This window comes from Lontra canadensis, unplaced genomic scaffold (genome assembly GCF_010015895.1).
Source record: "Lontra canadensis isolate GAN:19392208 unplaced genomic scaffold, GSC_riverotter_1.0 scaffold69, whole genome shotgun sequence".
Lineage (NCBI taxonomy): Eukaryota > Metazoa > Chordata > Mammalia > Carnivora > Mustelidae > Lontra > Lontra canadensis.
The window spans coordinates 10,245,206-10,268,764 of NW_022631063.1; the positions used below are offsets into that span (position 1 = coordinate 10,245,206).

The following is a 23,559-nucleotide window of genomic DNA, read 5'->3' on the forward strand; positions in this document are numbered from 1 at the left end:
TATTATAATTGTGTTATTATGTTACATCATTTTAAGGATTAATTTATACTAAATGGGTTTGTAAGAATTATTGTTTGAAAATAGTTCCAGATTTTTAAGAGATGGGAATTTTGCCTTTTTTTTTTAGGGTATGTAAGATAGATGTAATTTTGTTCAGATATTATATAATATACATGTTTATATGTATAAATCTCTTCTCTACATTCAGGTTTTAACAACCCAGGTTAGTAGCCATTTTTCCTGTTTTTTGTTTTGTTTCTGTTTTTGGCTTTGGTTTATTTTTTTATGAGAAGAGGATGCAAACTTTGAAGTTTAATTAAAGTTCAGGTTTTAGAAATTTCGTACTACAAATTGAAGCTCAAGCGTGTGACTCAGACTCTGCCAGTCTTTGCAGAATCCTTTTCTTTTGTTGAAGGTAGCAGGGGAAAGTCTGGGTCTTAGGGTGAGTGGCAGAGTTTCTGGGATCCACTGTGTACGCTTGGTAAGTCTCAGTGATGGCCCAGGGCAGAGGCCATGAGGGTGGGCCGAGGGAATGTGCACTGTGGTTTGGGGCTGGTTCCTGGTGGGGTCACCTCTCAGCTTGTCTCTCAGGTCTTCCAGAGATTCTCTGAATTTTTTACTATCCCTTAATAAATTCCTTTTCTGCCTCAACCATCTAGAAAAAGGACAGAGACTAAGTTACACAGCAAATTCTGAACCTACTTTGTGCCATTGATATTCAGATTCATATTGTAAACACTCCTTCATTTTCAAATACTAATTTCATAAATATTGAATGCGATTACTTTTCACCTTATTCCCTGAGGCGGATAATATAAGGTTACACCTATACTTGGAAACCTTATTAAGTGTTTATGTAATGAATTTTGTTGAGATGGGTTATTTGTCATTTAGAAACTTTAAAGTGTGTTATTTGTGAATGTTAAGTATATTATTCAAATACCCCTGAAGACCAGATACATTTTCTTTAATAAATTGTAAGCATTTAATTTTCTTGGAAGGTCCTTGAGTATTTAAAGAAAAAATAAATAAAAGTGGTTTGGAAATTAGTCCCTTTAACTAGAAAACATGCTAATTTATTTGGGTAATATAAATGTTGTTAGGGTGATGGCCTTACGATTGCATCAACTTGACCTAATCTCTAGGAATCACTCATAGCATTTTATAAGGGATTATGACATTGTGGATTCAAAGGGTGCTACTGGTAGTCATCTAATTCCCGGATGCTGTAAGTGTGGTTCGCAGCCCAGTAGCATCAACATCATTTGGCAGAAATGGAAAATTTCAGATCACACCCCAGACCAATGGAATTAAAGTCTGAATTTTAATGAGACTCCCCCCCGTGTGATTCATACAGATATTAAAATTTGAGAAGCACTGATTTTTATCCTCATTTTATCAGACACAAAACCTAGCCCATTGAAAAAACTAAAGGCAGGGGGAGAGAGGCATAACTTAATAGTCCTCTCTATCAGGAAGTTTCTATTCAATACCAAGTGCTTGAACCCACTTCTTCACACCACAGTGGCAAAGGAAACAGCCAGTCATTTTCTTCTCAACACTCCTTCATATACTTGAACACATAAGTTACCTTTTACCAACTCCTCACAAACCCCCAACCTGAAGATAAATTACCCCTTCCCATCTCTCACAGAATTTTCTTTTCACTCACCTACAAATAAAATCTGCTGGAAAGAATGAATCAATGAAGGAATTCTTCCATTCATTGAGTACTTATCGAGTAACCGCCCAGAACTGGGGAATAGAACAGTTAGCAAAACCAAGTTCTTGTCCTTATGGAGCTAACAGTTCAGTGGAGAGGGCACATATGAAACAAGTATATAAAATGCGAGTGTGGTGGTGCTATAGAAAGAGGGACAGAGAGTGCCAGATATGGGGTGGGATGGTGTATATAATAGGACAGGCAGAGCATGACAAGATGTGCCAGCCTCATCTTACCCATTTCCTGCCTCTGGAATCAGCCATTTCTCCCAGGAAGACTTGATTTCCAAACTCAAGGTATTCATTGTTATTGGTTTAGCCATTGTTTTGAAGCCTAATCTATCTCTTTTCTTCCCCATTGAGAATTCTGGGTTTTCAAGGACACAGGGATGATAAATTTAGATAGCTCATAATTTCTTATGTGTTTTATCCTTCATTATGCATACAGTAGATTCAGGTTAACAATGCTATGTGTCTATCAATAAATGATTGTTAGATACATTATCTATCATATGTATGCAATAGCATACCCAAAAGGGCATGGAGGAACACCAAAAAAAGGGTAACGTAGCTTTTTTGTGCTCTGATATGAAAAGATTTTAAGACACATTAAGTGAAAAAAAGCAAGGTCAGAACAATGTGTATACCATTTGTAGGAAGAGCAGTAGGGGACAGAATATATATTTATTGGGTTGTATGTGTCAATTAATTGAGCATCTTCAGCACAAGAGATTTTTCTGAAGTGTGTTATGCAAATTTTCTCCTGCTTTTGGACTACACGCAGCAAGATTCTGACCTCCTGGCTTCAGGGAAAGTACAGTTTCGATCAGAGCGTTTCGATATCATTCTATTTTTTTTAGGGCTGGGGAGGGGCAGAGGGACAGGGAGCAAGAGAATCTTAGGCAGTCTCCATGCCCAGCACGGAGTCTGATGCGGAGCTTGATCTCACAACCCTGAGATCATGATCTGAGCTGAAATCAAGAGTCAGATGCTTAACCAACTGAGCCACCCAGGTGCCCCTGTATTCATTCTATTTTAAACTATTAAATACATGTCAACTTCCAGTACACACCATGCCCAGATTTAAATTTGATGTTATAAAGGGAAAGGCTAGAGTGTTCTAGATCTTTTATTAACGAGCACTAATCTCATAAAAGTTTTGAGAATTGAACCATGTCTCTAAATCTTACATTCACTTTGTTTCCTAAAAGTGCTCAACATTCTATTCCCAAAATAGACAGCAGGCAGTGCTTACTTAGTTCTGACATTATTGACAGAGTTTCTTATAATGGAAGAGAGGGCAAATGATGAACAAGGCTTAAATTTGCAGAGAGAAGAGGAAAAGGAAGTATAATACCCCATAAGTTTATATTTTCATAAAAATCACAGTTGTGGGGGGTAAACAGGCCACAATGGACAGTGACCTCAGTGAAATATTATGGTTGGCTTATTTTGCATCTCTTTGCTCCTATTATTGAAATGAAGATTTACTAGTAATATGTTGGTATTATCACTATGAGAAAATCTGGGCCTAATCCAGTTAATTCATAAGGAGAAAAATGAACGACTTTCTGTATGATCTCAAAGAGAACAATTCCAGCTGATAAAAATGGGTGCCTCTACAAAAAGTTAGCATTTCATTTTTGCCTCCAAATACCTGGCTTAGGAGTATCTAATAGACAGGTAGACACACCTCCTAGAAAGCAAACACTGAGAAGATCCTATATGTGAAAAGAAAGATTAGTAGCTAATTAAGGTTCTCTCCCACTACTAGAAGAAATTAGAAACAATTTTTATTGTAGATTAGGGCTTGACAGAATCATTCTAAAAACATGTCATCTTGCTGCATTGCATTGAGATATGCTGGAGAGAAACTTGAACCATTTGCTAGCACCTGCTAGAGAACAGCACTCCCAGACTAGTTAACACAACAAGCATCTGGGCAACCTTTTCCTGTAGGCGCTTCTTTGTTCCAGTTTCTTGGACTCACCAAGCAGCCTTCAGTACACTCGAAGTCTCTTCTGATCTACAAACCTGACCAAACAGACTACGACCTGAGGCTGAACTGTGGACTTCACATCCCACAATTTAAAAGCCACTTTTTAAAAACATGAATATGCATATTGATTTGGTTGGATTGAGAAGTCTCAAACTCAGGGAGATATACACATGAGATAATCCCCTCTCTCCAATGACCACTCTTAACTGTTGAGTGGCACACTCTTTCTCACTGGTATTTGGCAACCATAAAAATACCTCAGTCTTAATCCATAAGTTCTCTTGTTTCTTTGGTCCCTAAAAATATTATTTCAGTTATTATGGATTAGGCATGTCCATTTTTTTACATTAAGACCTATTTTTTAGAGCAGTTTAAGGTTCACAGAAAAACTGAGGAAAAGGCACAGAGATTTACCATATACCCTCTGCTTCTACACATGCATAATCTCCCCCATTATCAACATTCCCCACCAGAGTGGTACATTTGTTGTAACTGATGAACCTGCACTGGTATGTCATAATCGCCCTAAGTCCACAGCACGGACTATGGTTCACTCTTGGTTTTGTACATTCTTTTTTTTTTTAAAGGATTTTTATTTATTTATTTGACAGACAGAGATCACAAGCAGGCAGAGAGGCAGGCAGAGAGAGGAGGAAGCAGGATCCCTGCTGAGCAGAGAGCTGTTGCGGGGCTTGATCCCAGAATGCTGAAACAGTGACCTGAGCCGAAGGCAGAGGCTTTAACCCGCTGAGCCACCCAGGCGCCCCGGTTTTGTACATTCTAATGGGTTTCAACCCATAGATATATAGAGATACACAGATATATAATGACATACATCTATCATTATGGCATCACACAAAGTATTTTCATTGCTCAAAAATCTTGTGCTTGGCTATCATCCCTCCCCCACAATCCCTGACAACAACCGATCTTTTTTAATTAATTTATTTTTTTAATTAATCTCTACACCCAATGTGGGGCTTGAACTCACAACCCCAAGATCAAGAACTGCATGCTCTATCCACTGGAAAAGTGAGGCACTCCTGATATTTTTAACAGAATCTCCATGGTTTTGCCTTTTCTGGAATGCCATATAGTTGGAATAATATATCATATGGCCTTTTCAGATGACTTATTTTACTTTTTTTGTGTGTGGACATTAGCTTTCAATTTCTTTGGGTAATTATCAAGGAGCATGACTGCTAGATCACATGATAAGAGTACATTTAGTTTCGTAAGAAGATGTCAAATTTTTGAAGTGGCTTTCAAAGTCTTTCAAAGTGACTACACCATTCCACACTCCTACCAGCAGAGAATGAGAGTTCCCATCGCTGCACATCCTGGATGGCATTTGGTGTTGTCAGTGTTCTGGATGTTGTCCATTCTAATAGGTATGTAGTGATAGCTCATTGTTGTTTTCATTTCCATTTCCCTGATGACATATGATGAGGAACACCTTTTCCTATGCCTATTTGCTATCTGTATATCTTCTTTGGTGAGGTTTCTGTTGAAGTCTTCAGTACGTTTTTAAATCAGGTTGTTTTCTTACTGTTCAGTTTTAAGAGTTCTTTGTATATCTTGGGTTATAGTCCTTTATCAGCTATGTCTTTTGCAAATATTTTCTCCCAGTCTGTGGCTTGTCTTCTCATTCTTGACATTGTCTTTCACAAAGCAAAAGATTTTAATTTTAATGAATCCAGTTTATCAATTATTTTTCTCATTATTCTGCCTTTGGTGTATCCAAGAAATCATCACCATACCCGAGGTCGCCTAGGTTTTCTCCTGTGTTTTGCATTTTACATTCAGATCTGTGATCCATTTTGAGTTACTTTCTGTGCAGGGTGTAAGGTCTGTATCCACATTCTTTTTGTTGCATGTGGATGTCCAGTTGTTCAGCACCTTTTGTTGAAAAGACTGTCTTTGCTCCATTGTATTGCCTTCACTCCTTTGTCAAAGATCAGTTGACTGTATTTGTGTGGATCCATCTCTGAGCTAACTATTCTGTTCCACTGAGCTATCTGTGTGTTGTTTTGCTAACACCATACTATCTTGATTACTGTAGCTTTATAGTAAGTCTTACAAAGTCAGACAGTGTCAGTCCTCTAACTTTTGTTCCTCCTCTTCAATATTGTGTTTTTTGCCTTCCCACGTGAACTTTAATATCGGTTTGTGAATATCTACAAAATAACTTACTGGATTCATTTTTAAAACTTCTAGCTTTTGTCAACATCTAGTCTCTGAAGAAGTGTGACTGGTGGATAGAGAGGTGTGGTTGGCCTTCTCCCACATCTGCCCCATTCTGCTCTGCTTCTCTGTGCTGGTAAATGGAAGAAGAAGGGAGGAAGACCTTTCTTTCTTGGAGTTTCTATCTCTCTATTTACATTACCCAATCCATTATTGCATATTGTCTACTTTTTTATTAGCATTATTAATGGAATACAATTCCATTGTTAATATATTAGTCATATTAAATTTAAAATTCCTGTTTGACAATTCTAAAGCCTGGGTCATATTTGAGTCCGGCTCTGATGCTTACCATGTCTCTTTAGACTCTGTTTTCCCTTGCCTTTAGAATGCCTTGTAATGTTTGGTTGAAAGCCAGATATGATATACTGAGTAATAGGTACTGAGATAAATAGGTCTTTAATGTGAGATTTTGTGTTAATCTAGCTAGAAGCTGGGCATTGTTTAATGTTTGTTGTAACTATAGATAGCAGTCTTCAAATTCCTCTAGTTTTTGTTCCTGTCGTATTTGGGCTTCCCTAAGAACCCCCTCCTTAGATAGAGTCTGCATGATGTAACTCCTTTGGCTGTGATCCACTGTTTTTATACTGGTATATTAGGAGCCTGTGGGGGAAAGGAGAGTGTCCTGTAATGTTATCATTAAGTCTCAGTCATTGAGTAGGTATGTGTCTTGCCCTGTGACCTTCATTCACAGCTGTTTCACAGCTTTTTTTTTTTCTTCCTTTGGTGAGAGAGGAAGACTAGAGGGGGCTAGAGTCAGAGAAATGCCCTTCCCCGAAGTGAGATAAGACTCTGGTGAAGTCTTCTCCCTGGAGACTAGGCCTTTGTTATGGAGAATGCTCCACTGTATTTCACAGTGCTCTTCCCTTCTCCTGCCAGAGCCCCTAGAAGGTCTTTTTTGGCTCTTCACCCAGAGAACCTGGTGGAGTTCCAGGAGGTAAAACTCACAAAAAGTGTGGGGGCCCACCTAAGTCACGCCCCCGTCCCAGAGTGTCTCATTCTCAAGTCACTTCAGCAATTCACCAAAATTACCTCTTTTAAGACATAAACTGAGGCATACTAAAAGGTTTTTTGTTTTTGTTTTTGTTTTTGAGCAAAAATTGATTTGAATCTGGCAGCACCAAACTGAATGATTAGGAGCGCTCCGCTGACAGGATCTCAGGGAAATACTTTGATAAGAAAAGGTAGAAGCAAAGTAAGGAAATTATTGGCTCACTACGGCTCCAAACCTAGTTGGCTGTTGGATTGCTTGTGCCTAGGTTTCAATCTCATAACCTGGAGGCATTTATAGGCTTGGATTTTGGTTTGCTGAAGTAAGCAAGCTGTCTTGGTATTAGAGCCACATCAGTCTAAAGCTTTCTCTTCTAACTGAACATCATTTGAGGATTCCTACCAGTCTGTGGCTTCGGCTCCCAGTCTGTGGCTTCTGCTCCAGGTGGGCAAATCTCAAGTTTGACCCTGGATTCCCTTGTCTCTCCAGATTTGGGAGCAGCAGTTTGCCCTGAGATCTCTATCCTCTGACGGGCCCAACAAAAGCCATTTTCACCTCGTTTAGCCTTTTCTTGTTGTAGGGACAGGAGTAGCAGCTTTCTGTCTTTGCACATGTAGAAGCTGAAACTGGAAATCTATAACCCAAGTTTGAATTAAGAACTTTAAGAAAGACTTAAAAAAAAAAATAAATGGCCTACAGAAGAAGCCAAAGAGCTCTTATAGATGATTTTTCCATTATTCAACAAGTGGAAAAACTTACGTAGTTATTTCAGAGTGGCGAAATCTGTTTATAAGTCTGATTCAGTTCTTTCTTTAATTTTGTCTAGTCAAAGAGTGCTGACACAGATGATAATTATTGTAAGAATGAGACGTACCTTTTTAAGGGGACTTAGTTGTATTAGTCCAAAATTCCAAGGAATGTAACTCCTAAGAGTATATTGTTTTCACTAAAAAATTAAATATCAATTTCCCCAGCTCCTGGAGCTTTCCTCACTTGAAATTGGAAAGGGGACTTTGTAATCCAGAATGTTGTTGCTTCTATTCCTTGACTCATATTGCCTCCCTCATTGTTTAACCCATAGAAGTTTTACTCCCCATCAAGATCAAGAGCTCATTCAGACCCAGTACTTCATCAGCCTCTACTTCAGCCTCGCCTGTCGCTCCGCACACAACACACCTTCAGTAAATACTTGCATGAAATTGGACATAGACTTCTGTGACTTTTTACTGTGCTGGGTTGCCAGAGTTTGCCATGAGCTTTGTGTCCCAATCTAGCTTGTTACTCTTATCTCTTGGCTTAAAATATTGTGCCTTACAAAAGGCTTCTGTGAGCAAATACTTGAGTAAAATGAATTACCCCCTTTCAAAAGGGCCTGAATATGGTTTTTCACAAGACCTATTACCATGCCTTATACCTCATTATAATCTACTGGGGAGTTATTGTGCATTTTGTAATGGAGGCTAAATTCCTATTTTTCATCGCCTGATTAGTATTTCTGAATTGGCTCTGGTGCCAAAAGGAATATTTTCCCTTACTGTTTCTCCTTTTCAGTAGTAATATAAATATAATAAAAAACAGTAGAATGCATCCCCTCTCCAGAAACAAACAAAAACCAATTACAGTCAATCCTGAGGGAAGTCTTCGGTAGAGAAAGCCAAGAAAAGCGTAGAGGAAGCTGAATACCTCTGCTTTTCTCTGTTCTCTCCGCCTAGCTTTTTAGGATCATATTTTCACAGACCAATTTGGATTCTTTCATGCCCAGGTAGGGAAGAGGAATTGTTATCCTCAACGCATGATCGATGTGTTGAAATGTATGCAATTTAATCGGAGAGGGGTCCGTTCGTTTTAGGGTTTATGTGTGATGTCTGTTTTCTGGCTATAGGACAAAACTCTGGGCAGCCCCAGCAAACAGACCAAAGAGGCATTAACGAAGGCTCAGCTTGCTAGCTCACTGTCCACCTTCTTTGCCTGTGGGCGGACAGGAAGAGCGCCTGGGAGGATGTGGAATCGCGGAAGGGTGACTCCCTGTCCCTGCTCTTTGGCCCCTGCCGCCACCCTGCTGTGCGCGTCCTGGGTCCTCGGGTCCTTGAAGCAGCTCTTGCCCTTCCTGCACTCAGCTGTGCGTCACGAGGAGGGCAACTTCGGCAGAGAGTGTATCCCAGGCTGCACTGCCACGGTTTTGCTTTGAGGGCTGGTTTTCTTGCTTTGATCATCTCACTACCCTAATACCGCTGGGCTACTTCTTTCCCTCTTCTGTGTCACCTAATCATTTAGAAATGAAATTCCTTTCCTTCTTTCTCTGGCTTCGGGCTGGAGGGAGATTGGATGCAGGAGGATTCTCCCCTCCCTCTTGGAACTGGGAGGCAATAGCTTTCCCACTAGGACGTGGGGAACCCCGGGGTTCCAGCTTCACCAGGATGCCCGACTCAGGCTCTGGTCCCTCTGTCCCCCCACCAGAGGGCTTCCTGCTTTGCTGACATCTGGTTTCGGCTTCGCGGTCGCCTGTTTACCCTTGCAGCTCCTCCACCATCCATAAAGCCTGTTCCCAGCATTGAATTCCCTCTGTGGGAGATCCTGAGTGGTTTCATTATCCTGCTTGCTCTTTGACTGCTACCCATATCCCTGGTATATTTGTCTCAGCCCGGGAAGGACAGCTCCTTGATGCCACATGTTTTATTGTCACAAACATGTTTTTTAGAAAGTTAATTCAGACCAAGCATGATGCATTAATGCTAATGTGTCATCTCAGTGGGTCACTGTGAATACTTATTGCTAAAAACTCATAAGGTCAAATCTGACATCTGATCTCTTAGAAGGGCTTAGATGCACTTTTCTCAATAGACTTGAATCAAGCAGAACATTAGCTCTTCAAAGGGTGAGCAAAGATGTCTCTCGAAGAAAAATGAGGGTGGGATCAGGTCGTTGTACCTGCGGCATAGACACGGGAGTGGGGTAGACCTGCATCCCACCCCCGGATCTTCCAGGTCTTAGCTGAGTGAGCCCAGTCCCTATGTGTCTCTGGCCTTAGCGTTCTTGAGGAAAATGAGATAGCACAGACAGAAGTGCACATGTGGACAACACGTGTAGAAAGCCTGGCATAGGAAATGCTTGGTCTTGCCTTTAGAAAGGCCGCTTTTCTTGTTTTGATTCTCACTAATATTACCATGCTGCTTCTTTCCCTCTCCTGTTTAATCTAATCATTTGTAAAATGAAATTCCTTTCCTCATTTCTCTAAAGCACAGCTAAGGTGAAATTCTTAAAAGGAACTTTACTTGAAAGCCAAGGGAAACCATAAAGGAAGTAAGCGGATCCAAAAGCAATAAAGCCACGCTCATAATGGGGGTGGGGTCCCTGAAAGGCACTGGCCAGTGATTTTTTTTTTCCTCAGGGACCTGGACTGCCTGTCACAGATGCCCCCGTCTCACCACCTCTGGCTGCAAGGCGTAGAACATGGATTCTCAGCTAACTAGATATAGTGTCCACTTTCAAAGACAGATTTTTATTCCCCCAAAATAAAACTTACCCTGCTTTCACCCTGCATGGGTTCCTTGGAGGTTTTATTTAAATAAAAGGACTGTCCCCTTCTCAAAGCATCCATTCATTGTGTTACTCCTAAACCTACAATCTTTGAGCCAGAAAAGGTTCTGAGAACGCTGCCTTTCAACAGATTAAACAGCCTCTGGGTCCTGGAACCGGTACTGGGATTATCAGGCTGAATGGCAACCTTGCGTACATTTTTACCTCTTTAGAAGTTGCAGATCAAAGGAACAATTCTGGTTGAAGCCTGATGCCTCCCTTGCTTTCGTAATACTTTCTTTTGAGGGTTCCAAGGAATCAAAAAGGGAGCTATAGAAATTAACTAACCAAGGGACCACTTTTAGCATTTTGTTCAAATATAGCCACTTCTACAGACACAAATGAAAAGATTCAATCTTCAAATAATGTTTTCTTGCACCTACCAAAGAATAAATATTCATCAGTAATCCTCAAGCCTGGGCCTCTTCTGGACCTCTCTCCCAGCCAGCCTCTCAAATACTACTGCAAAGGAAAGTTAACTTTCCTAGGAAAGAAAAGGTCACCTCAGAAGCTCATCGCGCATTCCTCTGCTCTATACCTCTTCTAAGACAAGAAGGAGAAATGGGTTTCTGTTATCTTCGAGAATAACCAGAAGCTTTTACAACTTACCTACATAACCAGGCATAGTCCTAGACATAGAAACAAACCCACGTAATGTAAAGAAGTGGGATACGTGACTACTGGGAGCTCACAACTCGGCAATGATCAGCATGTTTTAACCGCTCACATTTCCAGAGCCCTGGTGCATGCGGGTCTGGTGCTTTTGAACATTTTTTCAGGTGACTTGGGATCACACAACTCCGTCTTCTTTGAGGAAGTAGTACAAACACAGGGCATCGTCACTCTCCCAGCTGAAGGCCTGCCCTAAGGGAATGTGGACGATTTCTGGGCAAAGTCAGTCTCTGTTGAATTGAACCAGGCTGACACTCCTTGGCCTGTGCTGGTTGTAAGCGGTGTGCTGCTGAAACACTGTAGCTGTGCTTGACGCCTGTGCTCTAGTGGTTTCAAGAGGAGGGAAAATAAGTCTCCTTGATGCATGGGAGGAGATGGAAATGTTTAAGTCAGTGAGATTTCAGGTTTTCAGAGTAAATCCGCATCGCATCTATGCTCTTAAAGCTTTGTATTCTGTCCCCATTTCCTTAATTCTATTGTAATATCAAAGCAGCCACTCATCTGAAATTTGCTGTTGATAAAAAGGATGGTATATATTTACACATGTATATTTACATTTAGGTACATATTTTAAATTAATATTGACTTTTATTTCCTCCATTGATTCTTTTTTTTTTTTTAATTAGGACTAGAGGGAAGATCTACCAGTTGATTTTCAGTGTAATGGCTTGAATTTGCAAGAAGTAGGGTTTTAGTATAATGTGTAATAATGTCATATTAGGGGTTTTTTGTTTGTTTGTTTGTTTACTGCTATAATGAATTACCACAAGCTCAGTGGCTTTAAACAACACAAATTAATAATTCCACAGTAGTGTAGGTTAGAAGTCTGAGATGGGTCTCACTGGGTTAAAAATAAAGGTGTTGGCAGCCAATTCCTTCTGGAGGTTCTAATGGAAAAACCGTATATTGGTTCACCTTTTCCATCTTCTAGAGGCTGACTTCCTTCCTTGGCTCTTGGCCTCTTCCATCAGCAAAGCCATCAAAGTCAGGCCAAGTCTGACTCACACTGCTGTCTCTCTCTGATAACACTTTCACTTCCCTCTTCCATCTTTTAAGAGCTCATGTGATCACACTGGACCCACTGGGAAACACCAGGATAATCTCCCTATTTTGAGCCTTAACAATCCCATCCACAGAGTCCCTTTTGTCATGTAATTTAATATATCTACAGGTCCTGAAGATAAGTGTGTGGACATCTGGGGGGGGTGCAGGTACATTATTCTGCCTGTCACAATCTCATAACTAAAAGTGCCGTCTTTTCCTACCTTCTAGAAGTAGCATAAACCACATATTGATGGTTCTGCCACTCTCTGTGGCCACACATATCTTTCTCCTCCATTTGGAAATGCCATTGCCAGATATTACAGAGAACTAGAGGGAAGGGTTTGGTAGCACTAATGGACTTACCTATGCAGCTGTGTACCAAGGGATTTTCCTGGGATCCTAATTCAGCAGCTTCATCTGAAGAATGTAGATAATGGTGGGAGCTTCATGCAGACCCTAGAGCTGTTCTGACAGCCACAGAATCCTGAAAATGTACACCACTTTACAAATGAAAGGGATGGTGCAGTAGCTATCCCAGTGTGTTCTAGGAACTTGAGTACATGAAACCACCAAGAAGGATCATTTAGAAATTTAAAGTTTTTTCCTAAAATTACAAATTGCAAAAAAAAAAAAAAAAAAAAAAAAAAAAGAATCTTAACTACATGACAGAGGATGAAATTGCTCATTTCCATTCTAAATCAATACTTTATCCCTATCCCCTGAGATAGGTCATTTTAATCTCCATACATGTTTATCTTGTTTTGCTTTTTCTTCTGCTCTGATGTTTGTTATGCTTTGAGTAGATATTGATTCCCTTCTCATTAAGCCTGCAAACATCTAATCATTCCTATCAGTTTGTTTTTTTTCATTTTTAATAATTTATATTTAAATTCCGGCAAATTGAAGGTCTAATTTTGCCCTTTGAATGCCTCTGCATTCAAGTTATTCAGGCAGATTTTATCTCTTGGTTTTTTTTTTAATTCTACTTTAAGTTTTATAAAAAGGATATTTCTTATTATCCCCAACCCATAATTTTCTTTAGCGAACTTTTTGTTTAATTTTCTTTTGCCTTAACATTTTATTTTTCAGACACCTCTCATTGAACCTCACGTTCCTCTTCGTCCTGCTAACACCATTAGCAAGGTAATGGGATGTAGGTGGGTTGATGAGCCGTCAACTTAAGAAGTGGTTACTTCTTAAGTAACCGCTGGAGGTGGTCAGTATGTCAGAGCATCATATCAGGAAACCTTGGATACATTTTCTAGACGCAGTAAATATCCAGTGTGTTTCAGTTCTTAAATAAAACAGTGACATGTCAGACAAGCAAACAATGTAAATGTGTGAATGAGTTGTATTTGGTAAAGCCAGAGTGAGAAAGTGATTTAAGTATTCATCTGGTTGTTTTTCCTTATATAATTTCTCCTTCTTCTTCTTCCTCTCCTTTCACTGGATTAAAATCCAGGTCCCTTCAGAGAAGATCCTCAGGGCTGGAAAAATTTTACGAAATGCCATTCTCTCTCGAGCACCTCACATGATAAGAGATAGAAAATACCACCTGAAGACGTACAGGTATGTGCAATAACTCCAAAGCCCCTGGCCCTTCAGACTCATGTCCAGGGAAATTGGAACAAACTTGCATTTTCTTGTTTTCCATTTGTGGACAGCTTGTTTTCTAATCCTCCAGGTTCTGGAACATCTAAGCTTGTTTTTTACCCCTGCTTAACTTTAATTATCCTTCATATTCCCAACAATTACTCCTAAACTAATTTGCTTGGGCATTAGTTTAATTGTGATAAACAAAGAGAAGAAAAATGTTTTTATTTATGATTGCTAATTTTTTTAGGCGAATCATTTACTGAGCATTTATTTACTCTTGAAGCCCTCTGCCAGGCCAGTTTCCATACATTATCCTATTTCATCCTCACCACAACCCTGGTGGGTAGGTGTTAGGCCATTTTTCAGATGATAAAACTGAGGCTCAGAGAGATTAAATAGTTTTCCTTGTCCAAGTCACAAGTCTAGTGAGTGGCAGAGCCAGGATTTAAACCAACCAACCTTGGTTGATGTCCAAGTGCAGTGATCTTCATTTCCTTCTATTATTCATTCATTCCTCAAATGTATTAAGTACCTACTGGGCACCAGATGCTATTGTGTTCTAAGCCCCAAGGATACAGGAGTGAACAAAATTATTATACAATGTTCTTTACAGAGTTTACTTTCTACTGTAGGGTTTCATTCTAGTATAAATATAGTGAGATAGGCAACTCTGTATCACATCTATAATCATTTACAATAAGGACTCGTTACAGCTGTCACTGGAGTTAAGACCTTATTTAGCTGAATCTTCTGGGATGACTGAAGAGTGGAGGTCAACTGAAGATTCATGTCTGATTTGGGCTTTTGATTTTTTTTTTTTCAATTCGACAAGGATTTAGGAACTGGAATGGTGTATGTATGGCACACAAGCCTTCACTCTCTCCTTTCACCCACAGATCACCCTCATAACCCTCTCTCAGCAATCTCTCAACTCTCCCATTTAGCCTAGACATGACTTCAGAAACCGTCAGACCTGGCATGAGCCACAACCCATTTGATTCACATGAACCAAATTCCTAAGGCACAAGGAGAAGCTAGATGACAAATTTTACAGTTATCATGAAGGATATATATCTTCCTAATGACTATCAACTATGATAGAACCTGTAAAATTAGACCTGATTCACCCTATAGCGAACCTTCAAATACATGTGCCTCAAGATCCAGTCTCTTTCCCAAGGACAGAGAAAGAAAAACATGGCAAACTCTTTTCTGTACTCCATGCCAACAAACACTCTTCAGCTTGTGCTTGTCATGAACATGTTTACAAGACCCAAACTGACAGTATATTTATTACATTAATTGGCCTCTTCTTGGATAGAATTTTGGAAATGAGATAGGATTTGAGAAACAGTTCAGTCTTATCAACACATTCCATTTCTTAAGACAGATTATTCATCTAGCCCTTTTCATGTTGATATTTACCAGCTACCATTTTGGATGACTGCATTTGGAACTCCAACCCTAGAGGTTCATTCTTTTGGGAGTCTGTGGTCTCTACACACTGCTATAATTTTAAGAGAAGTAAAGGTTTAAAAAAAAAAATCATATGTCACATGTTCCCAGAGAGTTAGAACACCTTAACTCATTAAGTAATCTCAAAATCTCATATGCCTAAAGGACCTTTTTCTTTTTAAGTCTTTATTATTATTTTTTTCTGACTTAAGATATGACTATGCTTTTCCAAGTGTTGACTTGCATTAGGGAAATTCCATTAAAATATGTCATCTTTGTGACAAAATGGAAACCAGTAGTCAGATACCATAAACTCTTTCTTGCTCCATAGTGCTAACATTTTAAATCCCTGAAATATAGGTGTCGTGTCTATTCCACACCCTATGACACAAATTAATGATCTGTTGGTAATAACCCATGGACTCATTTGGAAGCTGAAGGGATGATTTCTTTTTTCTGTATCCCAGTTTGAGTTCCTTGCCCCCACACCTTGTACTTCCCAGTTCCATCTCTCTCCTTCCTATTCTCCACGTCCTTATGTCACTGCTGCACTATTAGAGCTTTGAAGTCTCCCCAGATGTAGTATCATCCCCAGTGATCACCATGCTAAGGTCTGCTGTTAATTCTAAAGTGGCTAGAGATCATTAATGGAGGGGAAACCCAGTGATTCCATCAGATGCAAGTGGCAAGACCATGTGTCTTTGCTCTGCTTCTGACCGCAGGATTCTCATACCCTGTACAAGGGCCCAGGTGCTCTGGGATCATCTCAGATCCTTTTAGTAAAGACAGTCATTGAGTTAAAAGCCACATGGATTTAATTTTTTATTCTTTTATATGACTTTTTCCATTAAGAAATTCTCAAATTAGAAGAGGCATGTTTTGACAGGTCATATGTTTAGGATGAATAGTAACTAGGTGCCCCCTTTGCTCATTGAAGTTTTTATGAGGGTGTAGACTGTCTTCAGGGCAGCCCTGGAAACCTGATGGCCTTCTCAGACATTTTCCTGGTGAAATATTCCAGGGTTAGACCTGGATCCGGGCATCCCAGGAGCTTGGACAGATCTCAGAGTGCCTAGAATATTGGAACTGGAAGTGGCCTTAGAGGCCATCTTTTCTTCCTTGTTTTTTTGTTTTTGTTTTTTGTGTTTGTTTGTTTTGTTTTGTTTTTTACAGATGAGAAAACCAAGAATCAGAGAGTTTAAACTATATGGCCCTAGTCACATGGCTACTAAGTAGCAGACCCACTGCTGTATCTCATGACCCCTCCCAGGCTAAGCCTCTTCCTAAAGTGCACAGTGCCGGCAAACTCCCCCAGGTTAAACTAAAGAGGAGCTCCCTGAACTCTACCCCAGAGATGGTGCCATCCTTAGCTGGGGAGGAGAGGCCACCAGTGACACAGACCCAGCTGCTCTGTGACTTCCTGTGTTGTCCCATGGGATCTGCTCCTAAGGCTTCAAGATTCCATTTCCACCTTTGAATCATCATGCCCCAAACACCTGCTCTTCTCTCCCACTCCACCTCGTGTATGTGTGTGTGTGTGTGTGTGTGTGTGTGTGTGTGTGTGTGTGTGATTATATGTTTCCTAACTAATGCACGGAGTTTGCCCATCCCAGAAAACTTACCACTGAGGGGCAACTTGGGGGTGAATGTGTGACTATTACAGAAAGCGCGTGGAGCTCCTCAGATGACAGGCTCTGCCGCAGTGCTGATGCTCATTACATAGGACTTTTTTCAAAGAGATTTGCATCGCTAATTGCTTGTTTCTCCCAACACCCCTCTGAGGAAGATCAGTAGTATTACTTGAAAATATAAAGTGCTATATAATTTTGCACTTATACAGCGCCTTTCATGGAGCACCTCCAAGTGCCTCACAAACATTAACCCCTTCCTTGCAAGGCTCAGGTGAAGGAAGTTAGAATTCCACTTTGCCTTCCTTTCACACTGAGATTTTCTGGGACGGGCTCAAGGCGAAAGGGTTTCCGTCCCTGGGATTAGTTTGCTAGGTCATGTTCTCCATGTCATGGACCTTCAGTCTCCCCTGGAGCTGCAGTTTGTAATGCTCTTTCATTGCCTGGAAGGTTCCCCTGTGAGCCGAGTGGTTTTACTGTTCTGTGCAAAAATTTGAGAACCAGAGGCCGCACCGTGCCGTGATTTGTTGGCATGAGACCTCTTATGGTGGAAGAATGAAAGCATTTCAGGAAGGTCTTTCAAAAGCCATCTCCCGGCTTTCTTCTGCAAGGGGGTGACTTCCCACCCTTTGTGTCCCCCCTCTCCCTAGGCAGTGCTGTGTGGGGACTGAGCTGGTGGACTGGATGCTGCAGCAGACTTCATGCGTTCACTCCCGAACTCAGGCTGTTGGCATGTGGCAGGTGCTGGTGGAGGACAATGTTCTCAACCACGGTAAGATGAGCCATGGTCCCAGGAAAACCCTCTGAAAGGGCTAAGTGCATTTCCCCCATGAGTTGTTGCTACAGTCCCACATGGTCAAGAAAGAACTATGATCCCTTCAGGGGCCCGCGGAGCTAGGATCCTCATTTAGCAACACAAATGCATGTGAAGGCGATCGGTTGCTCTGTTCCCCCGTTGTGCCTTCCTAACCTGGGAGAATGTATGAAGGGAAAATGAAATTGCGGCCAGAGTGCATCAGTTCCAATTATGTTTATTAGTTTGCATTCACGGTTCATTGATCGTGTGATTATACTCTGAGCACAGCCATCCTGATACAGGGGCAGTTGAAGAGCAATGAAACGTGTGGCTGGGCTGATGGTGTGAAAGAAAGTAATGAATTCCAAAGCTGCCTTTTTTTTTTTTTAAAGATTTTATTTATTTGTCAGAGAGAGAGGGAGAGAGAGCGAGCACAGGCAGACAGAATGGCAGGCAGAGGCAGAGGGAGAAGCAGAGCAAGGAGCCCGATGCGGGACTCGATCCCAGGACGCTGGGATCATGACCTGAGCCGAAGGCAGCTGCTTAACCAACTGAGCCACCCAGGCGTCCCCAAAGCTGCCTTTTTTAATGGTGGTGTCATCTGGGAGAGCCAATTTGTACACACACAGGATGACCATATGGCTCGAATGCAGATTCTGATTCAGCAGCTTTGGGATGGGTCTTGAGGGTCTGTATTGCCAGCCCACTTCTACCTGATGCCCGTGCTGCGGTCTGGGATTATATATTCAACAGCAAGAATCTACTTCTCCCCTGCATCTTTCTGTAGTGTTGGTGCTCCATCCTGAAAGGGGGCTTAAAAGCCTTAAGATATAACAACGAGAGATTCTGAGCCAACTGACTGCCCTACCAAGATCTAAGTCTTTTTCTTTAAAAATGAAAAAAAAAAAAACCAAAAAACTTTTAAAATCTCAACTGTTCCTTCTAAGGTTATATGACCTAGAAGCTTGGTCTAGTCAGTTTTGTTCAAACAATTAATTTTACTTTTTTTTTTTCCCAGCGCAGACAGACATGTTTACAAACAGCACAGACAGAAAGAAAGGCATGAATCCTGATCCCTATTAAGTAGGGTTGTTTGAAGTCTGGGCTCAAAAACCAGTTTAGAGCATCATTTGGCAGTTGGTTATTTTCCTGTTGGGGGCACAGGGCCCACATGCTAGAAAATGTCACCAGAGCAATTTTTGCGGGTCAAAGTGCTCATCTCCGAAAAGTTGGCAGGCTCTCATCAGACAGGGGCAGGGCGAGCTGGAGCCGGGCGGGTCCGAGGGCGGCGAGGTGCCGGGCCGCGGCGTGGGAGGTCAAGTCTCCAGCTGCACGGGCCTGGGCGAGGCGGAGGGAGGGCGCTGAGGAGGCTCAGCACTTCGATGTCACTTGGCTCTCGCGGCCGACACCGTCCCTTTGCTTCTGGTAAACGGGGCTGGGAGGCCGAGGGACACCGCGTGACGCCTGCCTTCATGTTCCGCCTAGTGGACCAGGAGCACCACTTCCAAGACAAATATTTATTTTATCGATTTCTGGATGACGAGCACGAGGATGCCCCCATGCCTACTGAGGAGGAGAAGAAGGAGTGTGATGAGGAGCTGCAGGACACCATGCTGCTGCTGTCGCAGATGGGCCCTGACGCCCACATGAGGATGATCCTCCGCAAACCGTGAGTGAGGGCGCGCTTGCGCCCCCTGCAGGTCCCCGGGGCCGCGGCGGGAGCGAGGGAGCCGGGCTGCTTTCCAAAGTCCCGGCCTTCACCCGGGGCCCAAGGAAGAGGCTCTGAGGGGCGACACAGCAGCGTTTGTCGCCCCTCCGTTTTATTTTTGAGCTAGAGAATTCCATTTCCCTTCCGCATGAGTTAAAACCGTACAGATTGTTAGCGGTTGGTTCAGGATGTCAACACGGAGTCCACCTATTAAACGACCTTTGGGCGATGACGAACAGAAATTGCTCAGTTTCTGTGCCAGACTGTGACAGCCCCTTTCTTTCTAATGCAAGAGGGCGAGGGTCATCAGAATGCCTTCCATCTTGGGAGTTGTTCCCGTCTTTCCGGGTTCTGTGAAACTACAAAATTGAAATCGAGCTGGTAGTTCTTCTGACTCAGTACTCCTTTTCTTTCCGTTGAAAAGACAGCCCCTAAGAGATGAGAGGGGAAAGTGAAAAAGAAGGAATCTCAGGGGACAGACTTTCAAACCCTACAAACACACACACACACACACACACACTTTTGGAGGAGTGTCTGATAATGACTTATGGAGCTTCTGTTTTATTTTATCTAAGTGGAAAGGAAATATGCTTAGTTGACCAAGAATTGCCAGTATCACTGTTACCCTTAAAGAGACTAGCTGAGCACTTTGCTCCTCGAAACTTGAGGGCATGTTCGAAGGTCCTGGAAATGTGGACTTTTTACTGCCCAGACAGCCAAGTCATTAGGAAATGTGGAGGCAAGAGATGCATTGGCTCCATTTCGACCGGGGCAGGACCCCCCAATTTTTTTTTAACTCAGCACAGCTGCATTTTATAATAGTCACCACTGCTGGAGGGGCTGCAGAACTCTGATAATTACTGGGAAAGAAATAACACAATATTCTTTGATGAGAAGATTACTTTGAGATTTGATTGTATAATGAAGATGTTGCTTTGAAAGGTACTTCCCATTGTTCTGAATCTGAGACTCGCTAGCAAAAAAAAAAATGTCACTTGTTTTGACAGGCTACTTAGAAAAATTCTCTGTTTATTACATTAACTGCAGCATTTTAACTGTCAGACTATGAAAGAATGTTCTGTAGTTTAAAAAACAGAATAGAGCTTCAGGGGAAATTTTTTGGCATACTCTTGTTGCTATTGGTATTGAAAAAAAAAAAAACATACATTCTGAATGTGAAATTAGCTTTTTGTGTGGTGGCAGGCAGAGTGACTCACAATGCCCATCCTGGTTTCACAGGTGCAGACCTGGATGGCGTTGGGGGACAAGTACTACAGAGCAGTGACAGTTTGACGGTGCTGTTGTAGCTCACAGACAGGGCCATCAAATCTCAGATGAGCTCTTGGAGCTAATTGTTTTGATTTTGCTTTGTTTATAAGTCTAAAGACAAGAGGTTACCCTACAACAAGTAGATACAGTGGAGTTCCTTGCCAATAGAAAAGTTCCTTCTGCTTACCTTTGAGCAGACTTTGGATAGGGGCCACGGGCAAAAAGATGTACCCTGACCAGATAAGCAGGGATTTATAAGCTCAGGGGCCCACTGGATAAAAAGAGGCTTCAAGGACACAAAGAGGGCTCTGGTCATACCTATATGCCCCTCAACCTCTTCTTCCAAGAAAAGTGAGTTATGATGTCCCACTGTTGGGCATGATCCGTCCGAAACCAACCTAAAGGTGGGAGGGAAATGAAATAGATGCCATTTGCCAAAGGTAGGTTTGCAGTTCTGAAATTCCTTACAAGTCTAGAAGCTTACCTAGTTGGGAAAGTGTTAAGTTAGTTGGCTTGAGCAGAAGGGTGGGGAATATATATATAGATATATACATATATATATGTATATATCTATATCTACATATATAGATATAGATATATACATATATATGTATATATCTATATATATAACAAAGAAATAATACATAAATATGTAAATATGTGTAACAAAGACATGATATATGAATACACACACACAGAGGAAGAGAATTCTTGGCAGATTCTGGAATCTTCCAAACAGGCCAGGAACTCAGAAAGTTGAGGTCCTTTATTTCATGGGATAAATTAATATTTTCTAACATATGCTATAGGGCATAAGTTTAAAAGGAAACAATTTAGATGATTAAATGATATGAGAAAATACGCAGCGGGAGCGGGGGTGTTAATCTGATCAGTTGGCTGCATTAAGGCAACCCCCACCTGCTGTTCCACACACTTGCTCTAGAGGGCATTTGAGAGGCTGTGTATTTTCTCTAAATTAGCAGAGCCTCTTTTAATAGGGTCTTTATCTGTCCAAACTGTTTTGAGGGTGTGAAATTTGAAATCCTGATAATTACAGGGAAATTTGCTTCCTCAGGGGAGCCCAGATTAGCAAGCCTAAAATCAGTGGTGCCTCGGGCTTTGATTTCTGTTGGGCTATGCCAAGAAATGTTCAAAGTTATGAAATTCATCCTCAGATACAAATCAGATGAAAAACGAAACATGACTTACAGACCCTAATCTTTATGAACTGAGAAATTCATTGTGAATCTTTTCTTTCACTGCATGACAAACTTTGCCTTTGTTTTTTTTCTGGAGAAATTGCTGTGCCCTAAGTGAAAGCTTGTAGAATTTACCAGAAGAAATGATTGCATTAAGTGGGCCATTTCTTGGGTTTGGATTTGTTGCCTCTCCTCTATGAAGGCAATTTACTACTTAACCCTCATGTTTACGTGCCCAAGCAGCCAACCACTGGATGACTGCCATTGAGATTCAAATTTGGGAGAGGGGAAGATGGGTGTAGCTGCCCATTTACAGCGCAGGCCTGATTATAAGATTATCTCAAGATTTTAATGACTTTTTATTGTTAAAGTCAATGTGTTCATTGCAGAAAATTTGGAAGCTACCTTAAAGAGTTAAAGAAAAATAAATAGCACCTGCAATCCCATCTCCCAGAGATAATTATCAGCATTTTGGTGCATATCCCTCTGGTCATTTTTCAATTCCTAACTTTTTGCCCTTAATAATACATTGTGGTATTCTCCCTTAACCTTAAATATTCTTCCAAGATAGGATTTTTAATAGGTGCATAGTAGCCCGCCTTCTGAATGTCCCTAATACATTTAGTCCTTGTTGGATGTTAGGCTCATTCTCAAGGCCTTTCTTTATAGCAGCAAAAAAAAATAATATCTTAGTGCTCTTTTTCCTGGAACAAAGAAAGAACTCCTAGCCTGACAGGAGTGCAGGGGTGGGCCTGGGGCCAGAAAGATGTCAGGAAAGTTTCAGCAGGGAACAATAAGCTGTTTCACACTGAATGAATGCCCAGCCCATGAGTGCTAGTAAATGGGACCAGAGAGTTTGGCCCAGGTCAGATTGCGGGGGCGGGGGGCGGGGGGTGTCTGCTGTGTACCCTATGTACGCTGGATAGTATTTTATAGCCATTCGGGGACCACTGAAGAGCCTTAAAGGGAGGTGTGGTTTGCAGTGAGCAGGTTTCTCTGCTATCTGTGGAGATGCTGAGACTAAAGACATGATGCCAGATAATGAGTTCTTTGAGCTTAAAAATTAATTCTATCATGAGAATTTAAGGACAGCATTTGAGACACATGCATTTGACCCACGAGACTGCTGAATAAAGTGAAGATTAAGACGGAGCTCCAGAGCCCTGTGTTCTAGTCTCACCAAATCACCAGTGAGTACCTAACATCTCCAGATTACAAATCTCTTAAATTGCAAAGCGGGTGTAAGAATACCTGCTTACCCTCTCTCAACCTCACAGGCAGACTGTAAACAGAAAAGGAAATGCAGTTGTATTCAATCTCAACCAACATTTATTGAGCACACGTATGCGAGGGACTGTGCTCAACAAATCTAATTCAATTTTTTCAACAGAACTGTGAGGTAGTTATTAATATCATCTCCATTTTGTGGATTCGGAAACGGGCGTAGGTTGAATCACTTCCCTCTGTTGGACCCAGGATTTGGTCCAGGTCTGTCTGGCTCCAGAATCTGTGTTCTCGACTGTGGTCTACCACATTTCTCGGGCCAAAGAGGGTTCAAAATGGCCTCCTGGGTTTATTCTTAGAGCATTGATGAGGAAAGATGTCATGGGTACTTGATTTAAAAATAATTATTACAGACTAGCCTCATCTTACTCAATTA

General features: G+C 41.4%; 1 protein-coding gene across 4 annotated transcripts in view; it reads left to right on the plus strand.

Annotated features, from left to right (window-relative positions):
* Positions 1–23,559, plus strand: part of RAPGEF4 (Rap guanine nucleotide exchange factor 4) — a 294,249-nt gene that overhangs the window by 197,442 nt on the left and 73,248 nt on the right. For 3 of the 4 annotated variants that reach the window (XM_032880467.1, XM_032880468.1, XM_032880471.1), the window contains 4 exons: positions 13,338–13,391; positions 13,711–13,817; positions 17,578–17,699; positions 19,209–19,392. In XM_032880467.1, coding sequence (XP_032736358.1) covers positions 13,338–13,391; positions 13,711–13,817; positions 17,578–17,699; positions 19,209–19,392 — 467 coding nt within the window. The remainder of the gene's footprint in view (positions 1–13,337; positions 13,392–13,710; positions 13,818–17,577; positions 17,700–19,208; positions 19,393–23,559) is intronic. The other variant, XM_032880470.1, reaches the window with a different exon arrangement.